The sequence below is a fragment of the Melanotaenia boesemani genome, chromosome 3, assembly GCF_017639745.1.
Source record: "Melanotaenia boesemani isolate fMelBoe1 chromosome 3, fMelBoe1.pri, whole genome shotgun sequence".
Classification (NCBI taxonomy): domain Eukaryota; kingdom Metazoa; phylum Chordata; class Actinopteri; order Atheriniformes; family Melanotaeniidae; genus Melanotaenia; species Melanotaenia boesemani.
The window spans coordinates 11,903,594-11,921,212 of record NC_055684.1 but is presented as its reverse complement, the minus strand read 5'-3'; the positions used below and the strand labels follow the sequence as shown (position 1 = coordinate 11,921,212).

Genomic DNA, 17,619 nt, shown 5'->3' with positions numbered 1-17,619 from the left:
TAGATCCTGTTACTATAAATAATGAAAGAGCAGGATACCTGAGCACAAAGGCACAAAGTTTAAGACACTTGTCTTTTTTCTCAACATTATCATCTCACACTTGAAATTTAACATCAAAGCAGGAATACACCAATCTGTAAAAGTCTGTGCATTTCAAGATACTTTGTAACCCTTTATTATGACTTCGGGCATTAATTATGCAATAATATGACTTCTTAGTGGTGACGTTTGGTTATGGTCATCACTAGGAACATTAGATGAGGCAAAAAAGCTTTATTAAAACCCTAGCATTTTATACACTGTCCCTACAAGTAGAACCCAATGGACTCTTCCAAGTAGCTGCTTAAAACTCTTAAGAATAAAATATTTAACACAGGGTATCAGGGCAGCTAAATCGTCCTGACAACAGGACATGGTACATCAAGTACACTGCAGAAATTGCTGTTTTCTTCTCAACCTGTGGAGAAGAGCATCTGAGGCTCCCATTGGATTATTTCTTGTGCTGATATCATTATTACATGAATTTGGATGTATCAGGAATAGAGAGTAATAAGTAAAAAGTAACAGGTTAGAAAAAATAGGAAAAGTGGGCAGAGCCTGATTTCAGCACACAGCTCAGCTTTGCTCAGCTTTAACTTTTGTAACTGTGTAAAAAAAAAAAAAATGGTAGAAAAAACATAAAATAGCATTAATGGAAAACCTCTGTTGAAGCCTTAGTATCAAAACCACAATGAATATTTTTCAACTGATGTATATTAGTAAATTCATGCAAACAGAAGAGGGAATCATCAGTGGTGAGGTGTCAGAACTGGAAGTGAACTACTGGACAGTACAGCAGTGTACAGCAGCAGGTACCATACAGATCATTTACTGTAGGGGTGTCAGCTGACCGTTGTTAACCGAAGACATTTCATCATACAGCCTCGCACCGACTTCCTCTTCTCTCCGATCCGCTTCCTGTACATGCAGTTGGGCTGCATGTTGGGAGGAAACTGTGGTCTGATCTGCAGCACAACACAAAGAAAACATAAAAACCCAAACTGGAGGCTCTAACAGAACATCAGCACAGTTGCTTTTACAGGGGTTTCCATCACTGAGCAATACAAATTAAAAGTCATATGTTACAACGAGGAAATATAAACTGCATGTTCACTTAAACTTGGCACAAAAAGTAAATAAATTAGTGTGTGGTTGGCTTCTTGGTAATAAACCATTTACTGTTGGAAAGCATGATGTATTACTGCCATCAAATTCAAAACGAGCTCATATTTCCCATGAAATGGTAAAATGTCTCAGTTTCAACATCTGATATGTTGTTTATGTTCAACTGGGAATAAACATGGGTGTATCAAATGTATAAATCATTCTGTTTCTTTTTTCCAACCTTTTGGGAATTTGGGGTGTACAACAATGACTGGGAAGATTAAATGATACATGAATATTTGTATGACATATGTAACTATTCTAATCTTAACATACTGGATTTATGTAATTACAGTTATATAAAGATTTATTGTAAATGTTTGGTGAAAACTATAGAAGACTAAACTATAAGTAACTTTAAAAAATGACTTAAAATGGTAAAAGAAGATCACAATAAGATTTTTCGTTTCAAATCAATTAACCCTAAAATGAATTTTTATTAAGTTTGTTGGATAATTTTTTTTTCATCAAATATTTCTTTGATGATGTTAAACTGATGTTTGTGTTATTTTTGTTATTTTGTTTATTGCTTTCTTACTGGTTTGTAGCTGAAGAGACATCGAGGAGGTCCGCTGCAGTCTGCACACCTACCCTGGAAATGTACAAGAAGAAACAGGTTGGAATTACTGGGACAAACATCCATCCATACACATGTTTTTTCCATTTATCTATTCATCTTTATTCATTTACTAGTCATTTTTTACCTATTTTTACCATTTCTCAAATGGACCCATTTTTTATTCTTTAAATGCATTTTGGTGCAAAATCTGCAGACGTACAAGTTGCTACAGAGGTAATTTGTTCCATTTCCTCTAGAACAGGCTTATATTTTGTCCTTTTATTAAACAATGAAACAGTCTTATTTTATTTGTATAATTTACACAACAGCATGTCATTTCTGTCTCAACAATTTCCCTATATCTATCACACAGACGAGCACACTCCCACCAGCAAATCAGAAAATATGTCTCATCCTCCAACTGAAACTCAGACAAAAATATCTGTTTTTTAAACTCTGCCAGGGAGGTGAAGATGGAAACACTGGCTCTCCTGTGAGGAGGAGCAGCTGGAGGAGTTTTCCTGCTCTGGTGTTATGAAGAGAACTTCATGTCCATCACAGGAACTGGAACAGTAAAGAATCAGAATCTACCGTCACTGTCGTCATTTTTGTATCATATTATGGCTTTAAATTAAATCCAGTATTCTTTGTAGGTTTTATTAAAGTCAAAATGTTATCTAAGATTTAAATTAAAGAACATTTAGAGAAAGTCCAGTCAGTAAAACCATCTTTATTCACTTAATCAGGACATTTCAAAAGCTTAACTCTTTTTTCTGTCCTGTTTTTGTCGCAGCGTTTCAGTCAATTATGAAAAATTTGTCTGCAATAAGGTTTGAAAATGTGACAAAAGTTCATGCTGAGAGAAACTGGAAAAAACCTGAGAGCCACATCTCAGACCCTCCAAGCCTCAGTGTGCATGTTAAATGAAAAAATCTAAATAAGTATAGCTTGTTTGGAAGGGCTGCAGGAGAAAGCCTCTAAGAACGTAAAGCAGCACCTGAAAAAACCACATGACTTCTGGAACAATGTTCTACACATTTCGGTGCACAGGAACGGAAACATTGGCCTACTGATTAAAAAAATTATACAATTTTAAGGTAGAGACTACTGTACTTGCTACAAAAAAAAGGATGGACTCCTGTCTCTTCCATACAGCCCGCAGTCAAAATATCAGTAAGATATTTTATTTATTTTGGGAATCCATTTTAATATGCTTTTCTGTAAATGGGTTAATTCTGAGTACTGAACATGTGGCTGCTTATGTTTAGATGATGGAAGGAAATGGTTGTGAGGTGGCTTTCATTTCATGAGCAGGACACACTGGTCCATGTTGGCTATAGACACGGGACCAAATCAAAGAGATTTGATGGTCTGTTTTTATGAATTAGCATTGTACTGGCACACTTAAAATGTATTGGACTAATGTGGATTATAACAGATCAAATTAGATTATATCTGATCACAGTGAACTGGATTTAATTTTACATAAACTGGAATGAAATGGACTGTATGTTTAAAACTGTGTTTAAAACTGAGTGATGAACAGTTCTGTCGCGCGACTTAGCAACAGGTTTGTTAAGCCTGATAACCAGAAGGTAACTATATTTTCAGTCTTATTCATGCTACAGGTCCAGGTGAACAAGTTATTATGTTGCGATAAGAAAAATTATAACTAATTCACATCTGCACATCTCTCTGTTCATTCACTCATTCATTACAATTTTATCTCTCAATGAGCCTTTCTTTGTATTTATCAGTTATCCTTTCATTTCCTCCATCCTTACGTTGACCTGCAGGGAGATCTGTTTAGTGCATCTGTTGCGATGGACTTTGAGGACCTGTGGGACGACCATAATGACACCATGCTGCGTCTCAATGAAACTGCCGTCAAGAAAGACGTCATTTACAACCGTCTGGAGGACAAGAAAAGAAAAATAAGTAACTATGCAGGCAGATAAAAAGTCCTTAACAATTTTATCCTAAAACCATACTGGAACAGGATGGACTACATTAGTTATGAATATGTTAAAGAAAAATGACAGGCATGTGTGAAATATTGTAAATTATCAGATGGATTTTTCTATGAACAAGCCCATTAGTTTAATTCTTTTCACTGCATTCTTGAAAACACTATAAGAGAAATGTCTGGAAAAGTAACAACTACTATGATCAAAATGAACTCAACAAGAAAACAAAAACATCAGCACATCATCAGTGCTCTGGTTTCAGAAAGTCTCTAAAAGGTTGGTCACATGACTGTGAAGCCTTTGCTGGTTTTCATTACCTGGTTCTTGTCATTTAAGTGGAACTGGACCTGGTAATCGTTGCCCAGCAGAGTGCTTTTAGCCAGGCCATCATACACGTTGTTAGGGAAGAGCAGCCCACCTGGAATCACGTGGTACTGAAACACACCGGAGCTCTGGACACACCAAAGAGGCTAATGAAAATCATATTTAAACTACAAACTTTTATATTACTACATATACTTTTATGGCAAAATTAAACATTTTCCTAAAGCAGTTTTCATGGACCTACCAGCAGAGAGGAGTTTGTCCTGTTGAGGTGCTGCTTGATGGCTTCATCTGTCGGCAGCAGGACAGTAAAATCCGAACTACCCAGCTGATCTGACAGGTTGTACATCTGTTAAAAAACATACAGTCACACGACAAATATGTGAAAAAATATATAGAGATCAGTTCATTCAATGCTGATTTCACCCCATATCAGATTGATTCAAGCTTCAAGAACGGGGTAGCAGTGCCTATCCACTTAATGTACCAGGTTTTTTTTTGTTTGGTTTTGTTTTTCAAAGGATGCTGTGTGACTTGAAAGAAGAATATGGCTTACAATGGCATAGCAATAGCATGCATGTATGTACAGTATGTATGGCGGACCACAGTGATTTTTTTAAGATTCCTTCAGGCACATTATTACAAATCTAGCTTAAAGCTGGGAATTAAAAATACTGCTAAAAGTCCTGAGTCCAAAGAAATGTCAACGAGACAAGAGTCTTCAAGAAACTAAAATAACAAACTCAACACATATAAAGCATAAATGGAAGAGAGAATGCAGCAGCTATGTCTTAGGGGGTGGGTGCATTTTATATCATTTTTTACTTATTTATGTGTGCCTGTTATATTTCTATTTTCTAATTTATGTGTGCTAATCCGAGAGACTCCTCAAAATTTTGTTATGCTTGCATAATGACAATAAAGATCTTGAATCCTTGAATTTAGCAGGAAGACTGCTGATTTATCATTACTCCAGCCCAAAAATCACACATCCCAGGCTGTGACCATCTTTACAGGAAGGGGCAGACCAGGATGTACTTCCTGAGGAGGCTGGCAGCCGTTAACCTCTACAGAAAACAGCTGCAGATCTTCTACCGGTCTCTAGTTGCCAGCACACCCGTCTATGGTGTGATGTGCTGGGGAGGGAGAACTGGGAAGAGACATGAAGAGACTGTTCAAACTGTAGAAGTTATCAATGTATATTGTGTGGAAAAACAACAGGTGTCTCCTCTCTCAGGAAAGTCTGTAAGCAGGATATTAATAGTATGACATTATAACGTGATATCAAAATGATGTCAACCAGTCAGCCCTAAAAGGCTGTGTGTGTGTGTGTGTGTGTGTATACAGAAATAGAGTCAGGGAGACTATATAAGCTTGGGGAAATGCATGTACGTGGTCTTTTGATCCTGAAGGGGTGTCCCCCTATTCGGCCGAATCCAGGGGTGGAGTATGAGTCTCAAGAAACAGACATCCTTCATCATGGCTGCCCAAGTGGTCCGTGCTGAATTGGACCTGTAATGTCTCACTGGGGCTGGACGAAGGGTCGGCAGCCAGACAAAGGAAGGCTGGTGACCCAACGCTCCTGAGTGCCTCCGGACTGCAAAATGTTGTGTTATTCACGTGTGGGTTTTTGTACTCAGCAATCTTGTGTAATAGGTTAGCCTTGTAAAAAAGGATTGTAATGAAATTTCCTTGTGTGAGTGTGCGTGTGTCTGGTTAACTTCTGCCATAGTATTTAGAAGGTCTCACGCAGGGGTTCACTGACCTGCCCGTGCCTGAGTGTCAGATGAGAACAGAGTTTACCGGTGCTCGCCCGGGGAGGGGGGCACGGGGGAATTTTTTCTCCCTTCGGGGTTTTTTTCGCCCTCGTACGGAAGGCTCAGATCAACTCCTATGTTACGCTTGAGACCTGTGTGTGTGGACAAGTGTGTATAAACGTCCTTCCCTTGTTGTAAGTTTCAGAGTATTGTCTTAGGCCCGAGTGCTCTGAAATATTTAAAAGGGGGAAATGTAGAAGTTATCAATGTATATTGTGTGGAAAAACAACAGGTGTCTCCTCTCTCAGGAAAGTCTGTAAGCAGGATATTAATAGTATGACATTATAACATGATATCAAAATGATGTCAACCAGTCAGCCCTAAAAGGCTGTGTGTGTGTGTATACAGAAATAGAGTCAGGGAGACTATATAAGCTTGGGGAAATGCATGTACGTGGTCTTTTGATCCTGAAGGGGTGTCCCCCTATTCGGCCGAATAAAGAAAGATCATTAAGACCTCTGTCTGCAGACTCTTAATATCAGCAGCCCTTTTGATAAAGAATTTATCTACAACAAAACGTGCTGGTTCTGTGGTGGGGATGAAGTTGGATTCTGTTGCAGGGAGGAGGACACTGGACAAGCTGCCACCATCATCACAGCACAGAGAAGCTCGTTCAGCAACCGGCTGCTGAGCTGCTTTACTGTTCGTAAATCAATCCCACCCACCCAGAGCTATCAAACTGTTCAACAAGGGGGGGCACACAGATAGTGCTATGGACAACACACACACACACACACACACATATATATATATATATATATGTATATATATATAAAATATATATATATATATATATATATATATATATACATATATATATATATATATATATATATATGCAAGTGTCACTTTAAATATCTTTGTGACTTTAATCTGCCTTTGTAAATTACTTATTTTTGCTCTATTCTTATTTTCACCTTGTCACTTTATTTAATTTCACTTTATTTCTGCTTAAGTTTACATTTCTGTATTTGTTATTGTTGGAAAGGCTCCTGAGGCCCCGTAAAGAAAAGAATAATATTGATTTTTTAATGTCACCATACATCTTTTCTCCTTTCTCTACCATGAATAGCCCTAGATTTGTTCTCTGGTCTGTTCTAGTGCTGTTACTTGTAAACAAAAACTGGAAAAGGAATCTCAATGTTGAACTTCAAGAGGAAGAATGTACTGGATAGATTTGCAATGTGATTCTCTATAAAAACGTTTTAAAATAATTCAGTCAATAAAAAGTCCAAATACACATGCAAAAACACAATAAAGCAAAAACTCTGAGGTCGGGTGGACTTCTTACCAGAGCATAGTGTCTAAACAGAGTGAAGTTGGAGGTAGAGTTCAGGAAGGCCATCAGAGTGGGAGGTTCTGGTGGGATGTCTGAGAGAGATGGTGCCAGGATCTGTCACAGAGACAAACATTGTGATGTGTAGTCCAGTGAAGGACTTTAACAGTCTGCTAGCTAGTACAAATCCAAGAGAAAAGGAACTAATTTCCAGTATCCTGGAAAAATGTTTTGTTTTGTTTTGGTTATTTTTTTACTTTTATGAAGATGGATATTTTTAAAATGTGTATAGTTACTGGAAATGCTATATGATGACAAATGCAGAACGTTACCACTAAATTGCAAATAAAAAAGAAGAAAAAATCATCTGGATCTTGAAGTCAACCAAATGTTTACAAATGTTAATTTTAACATCTTTATAGATATTCAGAGCCCTCAGACAGATTCTTTACATCTAAATGACCACTAAAGTATAAGTTTGTTGTAAAAGATCAGCTTGTACCTTGTTTATGATGTGGATGTAACCATTGATTGCAGGAAGGTTGTGAGTAACGATGGAGGCATTTCCAATGTGGATCACCTGGTAGAAAGCAAAAAATATATAGAGGTGCACAGTTTGAGTGCATGTTTCCCTCTCGTTGAGGAGATGAGGCTGTGAGTGTGTCAGGTGTTGTTTCATTATTGTAGTATTTTACTGTTTATTAGACTGTCTACATGTGGAAATCAGAAGTCTTTGTGAGTGCAGCACAAGTAAAGAGGATGATATTCACCCTGATCACACACATCATAAAATAACACAAAGATCCATCCATCCATTTTCTATACAGTTTATTCCAGTGGAGGGCCATGGGAGGTCTGGAGCCCATCCTAGCAGTTACCAGGCTAAAGGCAGGGTCCACCCTGGGCAGGTTGCCAATCTATTGCAGGGCCAACATAGAAAGACGAACAACCACTTACTCCTAAGGAGAATTTGGAGTGACCAGTTAACTTAACATACATGTCTTTGGATGGTGGGAGGAAGCTGGAATACCTGGAGAGAACCCACGCATACACGGGGAGAACATGCAAACTCCACACTGAAAGGCTGGGCTTCACACTGCTCTACATTCTTCATTAATCTGTCATAATGACTGCACGTCTATGAAATTCAACTTATTGAATTACAGTCATCTCATTCTTACCCCACTGATGTTCCTGATCTCCCACTGAGTGGAGGGGTTCAGCGTGGGAAGCCAACTACCCACCAAACTGTCCAGATCTTCCACAGAGTAGATCCCCTGCAAGAAGTGAGCCCTGCATCCAGGAAGAACAGAAACAGTGTTACACATATTTCACCAAGAAAACTTAAAACAAATCAATCTACAATTGATCACATCCATTCCCCACAGGGCGAACAGAAGAGTTAAAGCCACAAACCTTTTCTGGACAAAGACAGTTTTAACTCCTCGTGTAAAGCAAACAATGATTTGTGAACTGATGAGCTGGCAGATAGGACACGGACGTTTTAACAAGATGATTTACAGATTGTGACACAGAAATAAAAACACAATCCTGAGCTTGATGGTTAATCTGAGTGTGTGTATGTGCCTGTAAACGTGTGTGATCACTGACCGCAGGAAGTGAGGCAAGTGGTGTCGGCTGGTCCAGAACGTGGTCTCTGTTGTGCTCATGTTCCTCAGAGCTTCTCTAGATGGAACCAGGACTGTGAGGTTCCCACTCAGATCCTCAGAGGAGTGAAGATACTTCTGAAATCACACACAAAATACAACATGCATCATCTTTAGTAAAAATTCAAAAGCACTTCTTTGAAATTAGTCTAGATGTGACAGATCAGGTGGTGGAACTGCAGGATTTAATCTGACAGCTTCAATGTAAAAGCTTTAATGTTGGGGGAACAGTGTATAGTGGTATAGTGATATGGAGCCCACCAAGTTTGGAAACAGAAAACCTGAAAAATTAATTACAGAGCAAAAAGCCCTGAATCATACACACCTGGGACAGCCGGTAGAAACTGTACAGCTTTGGGTTCATGTCCAGCTCCTACAAACACAAACACAGAGTTACCATAGACTCAGACTAAATGATGCAATGCTGGAGGAAGACAGCTGATTCAATAGGCATGAGACATGCTTTCTGATCATTTGGGACTTGAGGATATGTTTTTCATTTAATCACCCTGCATCTAGTGATAAGAAGGTTGGCTTCAAAGATTCATCTCAGTTCCCATATGTTTCATTTCCCATATGACTTTTCATTTAGTATCACCCAGAGCTTCCACTGGCTCTTTTTGTTCACTACAAAGAATCAGGTGTTAGAGGTTTCTACAATTTCTAATTATTTAGAAGTTTTATTTTATTTTTGTTATTGTTATTGTTAATTTTATACTCCTTTTCTCTGCTTTTAAATCCTTAAATGGTCTTGTTCTTCCTAACTTCTCTGAGCTGGTTCATCAGCACACTCAGGTCAGCTACTCTTTATTGTAGTAAAAGCTAAGTGGAAACTCTGAGTGGACAGAGCTTTTTCCATTTCTGCTTCTTAAATGTGGAACAGTCTGTCTTTGCATGTTAGACAGGTTCCATCATTATCAATCTTTAACATTCATCTCAAAGCCCATTTTTACTCACTGGCCTTTGACCCATCTTAACACATAAATTTGATTTATTTTACTGGAATTTTGTCTTTTATTTCTGTGTAAGTTGTATATTATCATTTTATTTGTTTTTATAGTATCATATGTTAAGTGTTTTGTTTATTTTTATTTATCCCTGATGTCCAGCACTTTGTTACAGCTGTGGTTGTGTGAAAGTTCTCTGAGGACTTACGTCCAGTAGGGATCCATAGCAGATGTTTCCATCTCCAGCGTAGCCCTCGGGACAGGTGCAGGTGTGAACGCCACTCTCTTTCAGCTCACACTTTGCCTGACAGAGAGATGTTTGTCTGATAGGGCATTGATCTGATCATTAAACATGACAGCTCTAAGAATCAGATCTTTATTTTCTCTTTATGAAAAAAAGTAGAAATGTGTCGTTACTTGAGAAACATCAGAGGTAGGAGATGAAAAATAGCTTTCTACCAAAGTTTTAGCAGAAAATATTTACCTGAACACAGAGGGAAATGAATTCTGGAAAAACTGGACAAATCATCTAAAATTCCTTCAATCATTTTCCATATCTGATGAACAGTATTAATCAGCTAGCAAGAGAAACCCACATGAACACCAACAGCCATGTATGTTCAGCCCCAAGGATGATTTACAATCGCCAATTTATCTTATATGCATGTTTCCTGACAGCAGGAGGAAACCTGAGTAGTAACCCATGAGAAAACTTATGCCAACTCCATGACAGAAGGCCTAAACCATGATCTGAATCAGGAACCTTCTTGCTGTGAGGCTACAGCATCAACCACCACCACCTGCAGCAAAGAGTGTACATGTACAGCACAACTTAGGAACCTTAAACAGAAAGTGGACCACCTTGTCCCTCTCTGCTATGCTTCAGCTTGGCCTCCAAAGCCCATCATTTCAATAGAGGCTGTCACAGAGCACAGGATAGTAACCATAGTAACAGTGAAAGTGAAAACAATACCATTTTGGCCTGAGTATCGCGATCAGCCAAACATTAATAATCATTCAATTTATTCGTACCAGCTCATGACAGCCACCATTCATTTTGAAGCAGGGGTTGATGAGGTCACACACTTTCCCGTCGCCCATATAACCAGTTTTACAGATGCACTCACTCTGCAGACAGAAAAACAAAAGTTTCTCATAAGTCTTCCATGATGCAGTACATACAAGCAGTTACATGGACAGAAGGTGATAAAAGCGTGGCTGTGAAGTGAATAAAAATGAAAGTCAGACTTGTTAAGACAAAAATATGTGTGACATGGATGGACAATGGACCACAGCTGACCTGTCCGGGTCCAATGTGGTTGCAGTCAGCGTTGCGGCTGCAGCCTCCTCGACTCTCCAGCTGACAGTTGTTGAGCTCCACACACACTTTGCCATCGCCTGTCCAGCCCTCAACGCATACACATGATACGTTACCGGGACCTGCATACAGACACTCAGCCTGCAGTCAAAGAGAGGAGGTGTTACACAGGAACACAGAGAGCTTTGAATCTGACTGTCCTGACATGTTGAATTTGCAGCACATAGACTGATACTCGACTTCTGATGACCGTCGTGAATCCAAACACACAAGACTGTCTGTGGCTTGGGCAGGAGATTAGGCCAAGCAAGGTACTTTTATTTGTATAACAATTCAACAACAAACCGATTCAAAGCGCTTGACATACAACATAACGATTTAAACAATGTTCATTTAATAAAATGGAAAAAATACTAAATATGAGAACGTAAAGTGTCAATGGTTAAAGTTCCTCAGTTTAACCTAAAGGTTGATTAACATACATAATGCACAAAACTGAAAGCAGCTCCTTTGAACTATGGAGACAGAAAACGTGACTTGAAGGTCTGAAACATATCAGAAGACCTTAAATGTGTTTTGACCATAAATTAAGTACAGCTTTAAAAACCAAAAGCAGGACTTAAATAAAGTCAACTCCTTGATAAACAGAAGGCCAGCACAGAGGTCTCAACGGTGCAGTGATATGATCCATTTTTGAACCAGCAGCAGCTATCTGGGTAAACATTTAGGCAGCCCAGTAAATGCACTGTCACAGTAACCAAGTCTACTAAAGAAAGAAAACATCAAGCAGCTTTAAAAGAAAAAAAAAATAAAATCACTCTTAAATTAGCTTTGCAATCTCTGAAATATTCTTCAGGTGACGGCAGGTCGACTTCATACTAAGTTAATTTGGTTGTTGCAATTTAGGTTTGTTCATAATTCCCAAATTTCTGGCTCAGTTGGTCGTTTATAACAAATTGAAGTTGAGCACTGATGGTTTTTTGTTTGTTTGTTTTTAAACCATTCCTCCTTTTCTACTTCATTTAATCAAGAAATTTAATAAGCATTTGTCATGAATTATAATCCTCTGGCCATATGGTTATCTTGATTTGCAGGTCTTCATAATATAACCAAGTATTTTGTTGCTCTGCATCATCAGACTAAGTAGAAATACGCAAATGTTGAATAAGAGAGGCCCTAGAATTATTTTAATTATTTTTGTGGGCTTCTGAGCAAGGCTCTTAACACCCCCACTGCTACCCAGGCACCAAAACATAGAAGCCCACTGCTGTCTATTAAATCTAAAGGTGGGTAAAATACAGAGCCTAATTTCCCAGTTGGGATTAATAAAATATATAATAATAATAATAATAATACAATATCCAAAGACATGCATGACAGGTTAATTGGTTATTCTAAATTCTCCCTCGGAGAGAGTGTGCGTGTGAATGGTTGTTTGTCTATCTGTGTTGGCCCTGCGACAGACTGGTGACCTGTCCATGGTGTACCCTGCCTATCACCTGTAAAAATGCTGGGATAGGCTCCAGCTCACCCGCGACCCATAATGGAATAAGCGGTCAAGATAATAATAATAATAATAATAATAATAATAATAATAATAATAATAATAATAATAATAATAATAATAATGTTTTTTCTAAACTTCACATTAACAATTTATTGTACCAATCTAAGATATTTGAGGAAGGATGCTGCAGATTATTTCTAAATGATAAATAAAGATGGGATTGTGCATAAAATATGAATGATACTAATAATAAATAAAGCATTTAACACACACATAAATCAGTGAGTCTTACGTTAGTGTCGCAGCCTCCTTTGTCGCTCTTCAGACAGAGATTGATGGGAGTACAGGAATGACCATCACCAGCGTATCCATCCTTACATACACACCTGGTGCAACACACACACAGATGAACAAACTTTAGAGGGTAAAATTCAGGATAAAATAATCCATTTGGATTGTTTTGCGCTGTGTCAATAACAAATTGATCTGGTAATCTGCAGCCAGTGAACTGACAGCTAGATACAGTACTTTAGACGTGCTAAGACAGGTTAGTCCATCAGTAAAGTTAATCACTTTAGCAGTTAGAAAGGTGGTAGCTAGAACACAAGAAGAGAGGATGATGCAAGTGGGAATGAGGAGCACTTGGCATGAAGGTGAAACCTCCTGATGCTGTGCAGGAGGATTCTAAAGTCTAATGTGTGTCCAAAGTTTGACCGGTAATATACATTTATGCAGTTTATTTCTTTTCCCTCATTATCTGACACCAAAAATGCGATTGCCTTATTTATGCACGTTTATCATGGCTGTGTTGTGTATTTTGCATTTGTTTTAAATGTATTTTCTGCAAGTAACCAGCATGGGCAGTAGGGACTGATTTGACGGGATGTAAGGTCTGAGGACTGACAGGGATGAAAATGATGGAAAGTTTAAATGACCAGTCACGGCATGCTTGGTTCACGGTCCTTTCATACCCTCTATGATCCCCTTGCTGCTGGGGATTTTTTCTGCAATGTTCTCAAAATTGACCAAATACTAACATCTTCTATTGTTGCCAACAACTCTCTCCAGTCTGTGTTCTCTAATGCATCCCCCAGTGGAATCTTCTGATAACAAGCATAGTAAAAAATAAGTATGTGAATTCTGCTCACTGTCTACATAAACGCAGGTAAAACAACAAGAGTATTTTCAGCCAAACATATATGAGCACATTACAGCTTTTATCTTCCCCTTGGATATTGACGTATGCAGGCAATGTGGACCAATCAATTACAAATCTTGTGTTAAGATGACCACTAACACACAGCACAGCCACCCAGAGTGAACATCATGGTTTTTTTGGATGATCTTCATAATATCTGACTAATGTTCTTTTGAATCATTAAGACCTTTTTCTGATTTGGCCTGAAATGAAAATGTGGCTGCAGCAGAGTTTTGGTGTTTGGCTTTAAATGAACTTCAAAGTTAGATGACTGTGATCTAAAATCAATCTCTTCAGTGTAAGTACCTTAAGATGGAGGAAGGGATGCAAAAAAATAGTTTTTTTTTTCTATTTCCACCATTTCTACTCATAAAATGCAATTACTCCTATAATTATTCTCGCAGTGACTTGGTCAGCTTGTGATTAGTTGATCACATGACAGTCTTAGTTATCTGGTGATGAACTCAATAAAAACAGAACTTTTTATCTGAATAATGCAAATACCATAAAGAAGGTTAAATCAGGTTACAATGAACCGTCAGGCTATGTTGTTAAATATCGCTGTAGTCATGAAATCTTACTTGGTGTCCAGTCCTGTCTGTGTACAGTATGCGTGGATGTGACAGTGCTCCATCAGGCCATCAGAGTTGCACAGCATGGCCTTCTTGTCACAGTTTTCTCCGGAGTATCCCTCCCAACAAGAACCTCTCCGACACACACCACCACTGCCTGGACGGTTATCACACTCCCCGTGGACGCAGTGACACACTGAAAATAAACGCAAACACATCATGTGAAGATTTTAATTAAAACTAAATCTGTTCCTCTTCAGTTTTTTTTTTTTTTTTCTTTTCTTTTTCTCTTTTTTGTTACCCTTCAAACTCAAAAACTGTCAACAAAAAGGCAAAGGTTTTTACAGGACACAATTTTTTTAATTACAACCTACTTAAACTTCAGATAATAACAACTAAAGGACTCCAACCGATGGAGGTTCTGATGGGTTTGAGAAATTGGGCTGATTAGTTTTTCTTTAGTTCAGTTTAGAGTATTGTTGGCGTCGCCATGTTTCAGAAACACACAGAGAAGCCATTACCCTCGTCACAGTTCTCGCCGTGCTTGGACGGATCTGAACAGATGTGGCAGGCAACTCCCTTAAACCCTGGGTGACAATTGCATGACCCGTTGCCATGGATACCATCAGAGCACTGCACAAAAGAAGATATTTTTTATTAAAAACATGCCAATTGATGGTCCATTTACAAAATGAGGAATTCTCACCGTTCCTTTGTCGTAGCAGGGATGTTGGAAACCTCCAATACATGGTTTACAGTCCGGACCGTAAAAACCTGGACAACACTTTGCTTCCTGTTTAACACACATCACATACCAAAGATGCAGGCCTTTGTTAGAGATTTGGCATGAGCTCAACCCACATTCTCAACATTGCTGCTCATCCTATAAATGTAATTTACTTAAAAATAGGCTCCATTTAAAAAAGAAATAACTGGACTTTCTAATATCATAAGATTTATTTCCAAGAAACGTTACAACAAAGAAATAATTCACCAAACACTAATTTGTTAAGTTCTGAAGGAGAAGGAACCGCAGACCTCTAAGTGTTTCATAAAGTATTTTGGGCGTTCCCAGTTCAGTTGTATTGATTAAACTAGAAGTTCCTGTTCTCACCTGTTTGGTGGCTTTGCAGTATTTGGCACAGCCTTTATTGAACAGTTTCCTGATAGGAACCGTGGCGTACTCACAACCAATCAGGTGACTGTCCTGAAGAAAGCAAGAACACATCTGTTACCATTTTAACATAACTACCGTTTTTCTCTTAGTTATCATATGGTACAAAAATGACATAAAGATAATAAAGAGAAAATATTGAAGATATTTTGATTCTGTTTTAATTTGTTTGTGTGATCAAACATTATTATCAGCATCTACTAACAGAAAACAGAACTTAAAGCCTGAAATGGATTTTCGTGCATGGACCTGTTGTAGAGATGCACCAGTACCACGTTTGTTTCAAACCAAGGACAAATAGGAGAACTTGCATTTGAGTTCTTGTTGAAAATGAGCTCCAATATGAGTACTAATAAATTCCATTACAGTGCACTGGTAAGGAGCATGAACCAGAATGTCAGATGGAACGTGTGCGTGTCATATATCAAATAGGTCATGCTCTTCATAGATGAGGAGGATAAAGTGGTTTTTGGTGGATTCGGTTCACACCTGTGACAAAGCACCAGAATGACTCCAGAACACAGGACTTCAGACATGTTTAAGTTTGAGATGAGTTTTTGTTTCCAAGGTGCAATGTGCAAAAGAAAAAAAAACAAACAAACAAAAAACAATACAGGTAAAGCTGCAATAAAAAGTTAAGATAGAAAATTCCTTCAAATTCTTACGGTACATTTGGCCCTTTTTTAACAGACTTTTCTTAGAGTGTACAGAAACCTCTGATTTCTAACTGAAAAGGACCAGCAATCCCTGTTGCATCAACAGCTTGTCATATCTTTGTCCTTCATCTTTTAATAAGCAATGCACTATAATTCTAGTAGCAGAGAGATCAAAAGCTCTGTTCACAGACAGGAAAAAAAAAGCTACTTTCTCACTATTATTGAGCTGATTAACAAAGGTTTTCTCCTCATTTATATACCTGTTTCATTCTTATATGTGCTGCATGTAGAAAAAAAACTTTGACATGAAAACCCCAGGTTTTAACCAAGGGCTAAATATAGTCATTTGACTTTTTGTTGTAAAAGAAATAATTCATTGTCAATCATATTGTTCCGAGAGCGATCGCTGCTGTCATATTTTACTATGTTTCTGCTTCATTGCTCTATTTAACTCAGTGGAATGCATTGCTTCGCTGTTTTTCATTCAGTGTTATTCTAGGTCTATATTTTATTTTTATGTTAAAAATATCAGTTTTTTATACTTTTTTTTAGTTCCATGTTATTGTGTTTTACATTTTGCCTTTATACCTGACCCAAACACTTTCCATTTCCATGAAATGGAAAACACAGTAGTCTAAGTCTGACAGGAATTTATTCCTGCATCTTTCTCTCTTGTAGTTAATTGAAGAAGCCTCTGACTGTTGTTCCCTCACTTCTGGATCTTGATTCTTGGAGGGTAATATGGACAAAAGCTTACTGCTAACAGTTTGATGTCCTGTGTGTAGATTTTTTTCCTTTACCGTGACATGTCCAAGTTATAAAGTACTGCAGGACATCCTCCTTTTTAGCTTTCGGCTAACTTGTTTGCTAACAACGTCACATTTCCCATTGCATGGAAGAAATAGTTTAAATGTCCTCTTTTGTTCTTTGCCTTGTCTTGCCCTGCATCCTTCTCATTTCTACTTCAACTTCTGGGATTTTTTGTTATTTTGTCCAGTGATTTGGTTTAATAAGTGTATCCTACTGGTAAACAGCTTTTCTGATCGTAACAGATCTTGAAGAGAGTCCAATGTACGAGTAGAAACCACTTGAAGAGCACAGCCTCCCATCCAGCATGATAAAAATCTCTTTAAAATGGCTTGTCTAAGAAAAAAGCTCAATTAAATTTAAATAATTAAGACAATATGATTGGATCTCATACAGATGCTGCCAGTAAAAGGGAATTTTTCCTTATAAATGTGCGCATCATGTCATCAAGCAGAAGAAAGATGAATCAGTAATAATAATGTTTTTACCATTTCAACAGTGCCTTCTGGACATTGAGTCGCATAGAGGTAGTTGCAGTGAAGACAGGGACCCTGAAAACACACAACATTCAGACTTTACTTTTACGAGCACATACTGGTGTCACAAAATACTCACACACTTGAATCT

The 17,619-nt window shown here is 38.0% G+C and overlaps 1 protein-coding gene across 1 annotated transcript in view; it reads right to left on the bottom strand.

Annotated features, from left to right (window-relative positions):
* Positions 1-17,619, bottom strand: part of stab1 (stabilin 1) — a 123,740-nt gene that overhangs the window by 75,072 nt on the left and 31,049 nt on the right. Inside the window, exons 20-38 of the mRNA XM_041980206.1 lie at positions 17,481-17,543; positions 15,470-15,562; positions 15,062-15,148; positions 14,877-14,988; positions 14,365-14,551; positions 12,878-12,971; positions 11,061-11,219; positions 10,793-10,888; positions 9,969-10,064; positions 9,139-9,186; positions 8,758-8,891; positions 8,328-8,439; positions 7,649-7,726; positions 7,162-7,263; positions 4,298-4,402; positions 4,047-4,181; positions 3,547-3,675; positions 1,742-1,795; positions 891-1,004 (exon numbers count right to left, since the gene is read on the bottom strand). Of these exons, the coding sequence (XP_041836140.1) occupies positions 891-1,004; positions 1,742-1,795; positions 3,547-3,675; positions 4,047-4,181; positions 4,298-4,402; positions 7,162-7,263; positions 7,649-7,726; positions 8,328-8,439; positions 8,758-8,891; positions 9,139-9,186; positions 9,969-10,064; positions 10,793-10,888; positions 11,061-11,219; positions 12,878-12,971; positions 14,365-14,551; positions 14,877-14,988; positions 15,062-15,148; positions 15,470-15,562; positions 17,481-17,543 (1,998 nt within the window). The remainder of the gene's footprint in view (positions 1-890; positions 1,005-1,741; positions 1,796-3,546; positions 3,676-4,046; positions 4,182-4,297; positions 4,403-7,161; positions 7,264-7,648; positions 7,727-8,327; positions 8,440-8,757; positions 8,892-9,138; positions 9,187-9,968; positions 10,065-10,792; positions 10,889-11,060; positions 11,220-12,877; positions 12,972-14,364; positions 14,552-14,876; positions 14,989-15,061; positions 15,149-15,469; positions 15,563-17,480; positions 17,544-17,619) is intronic.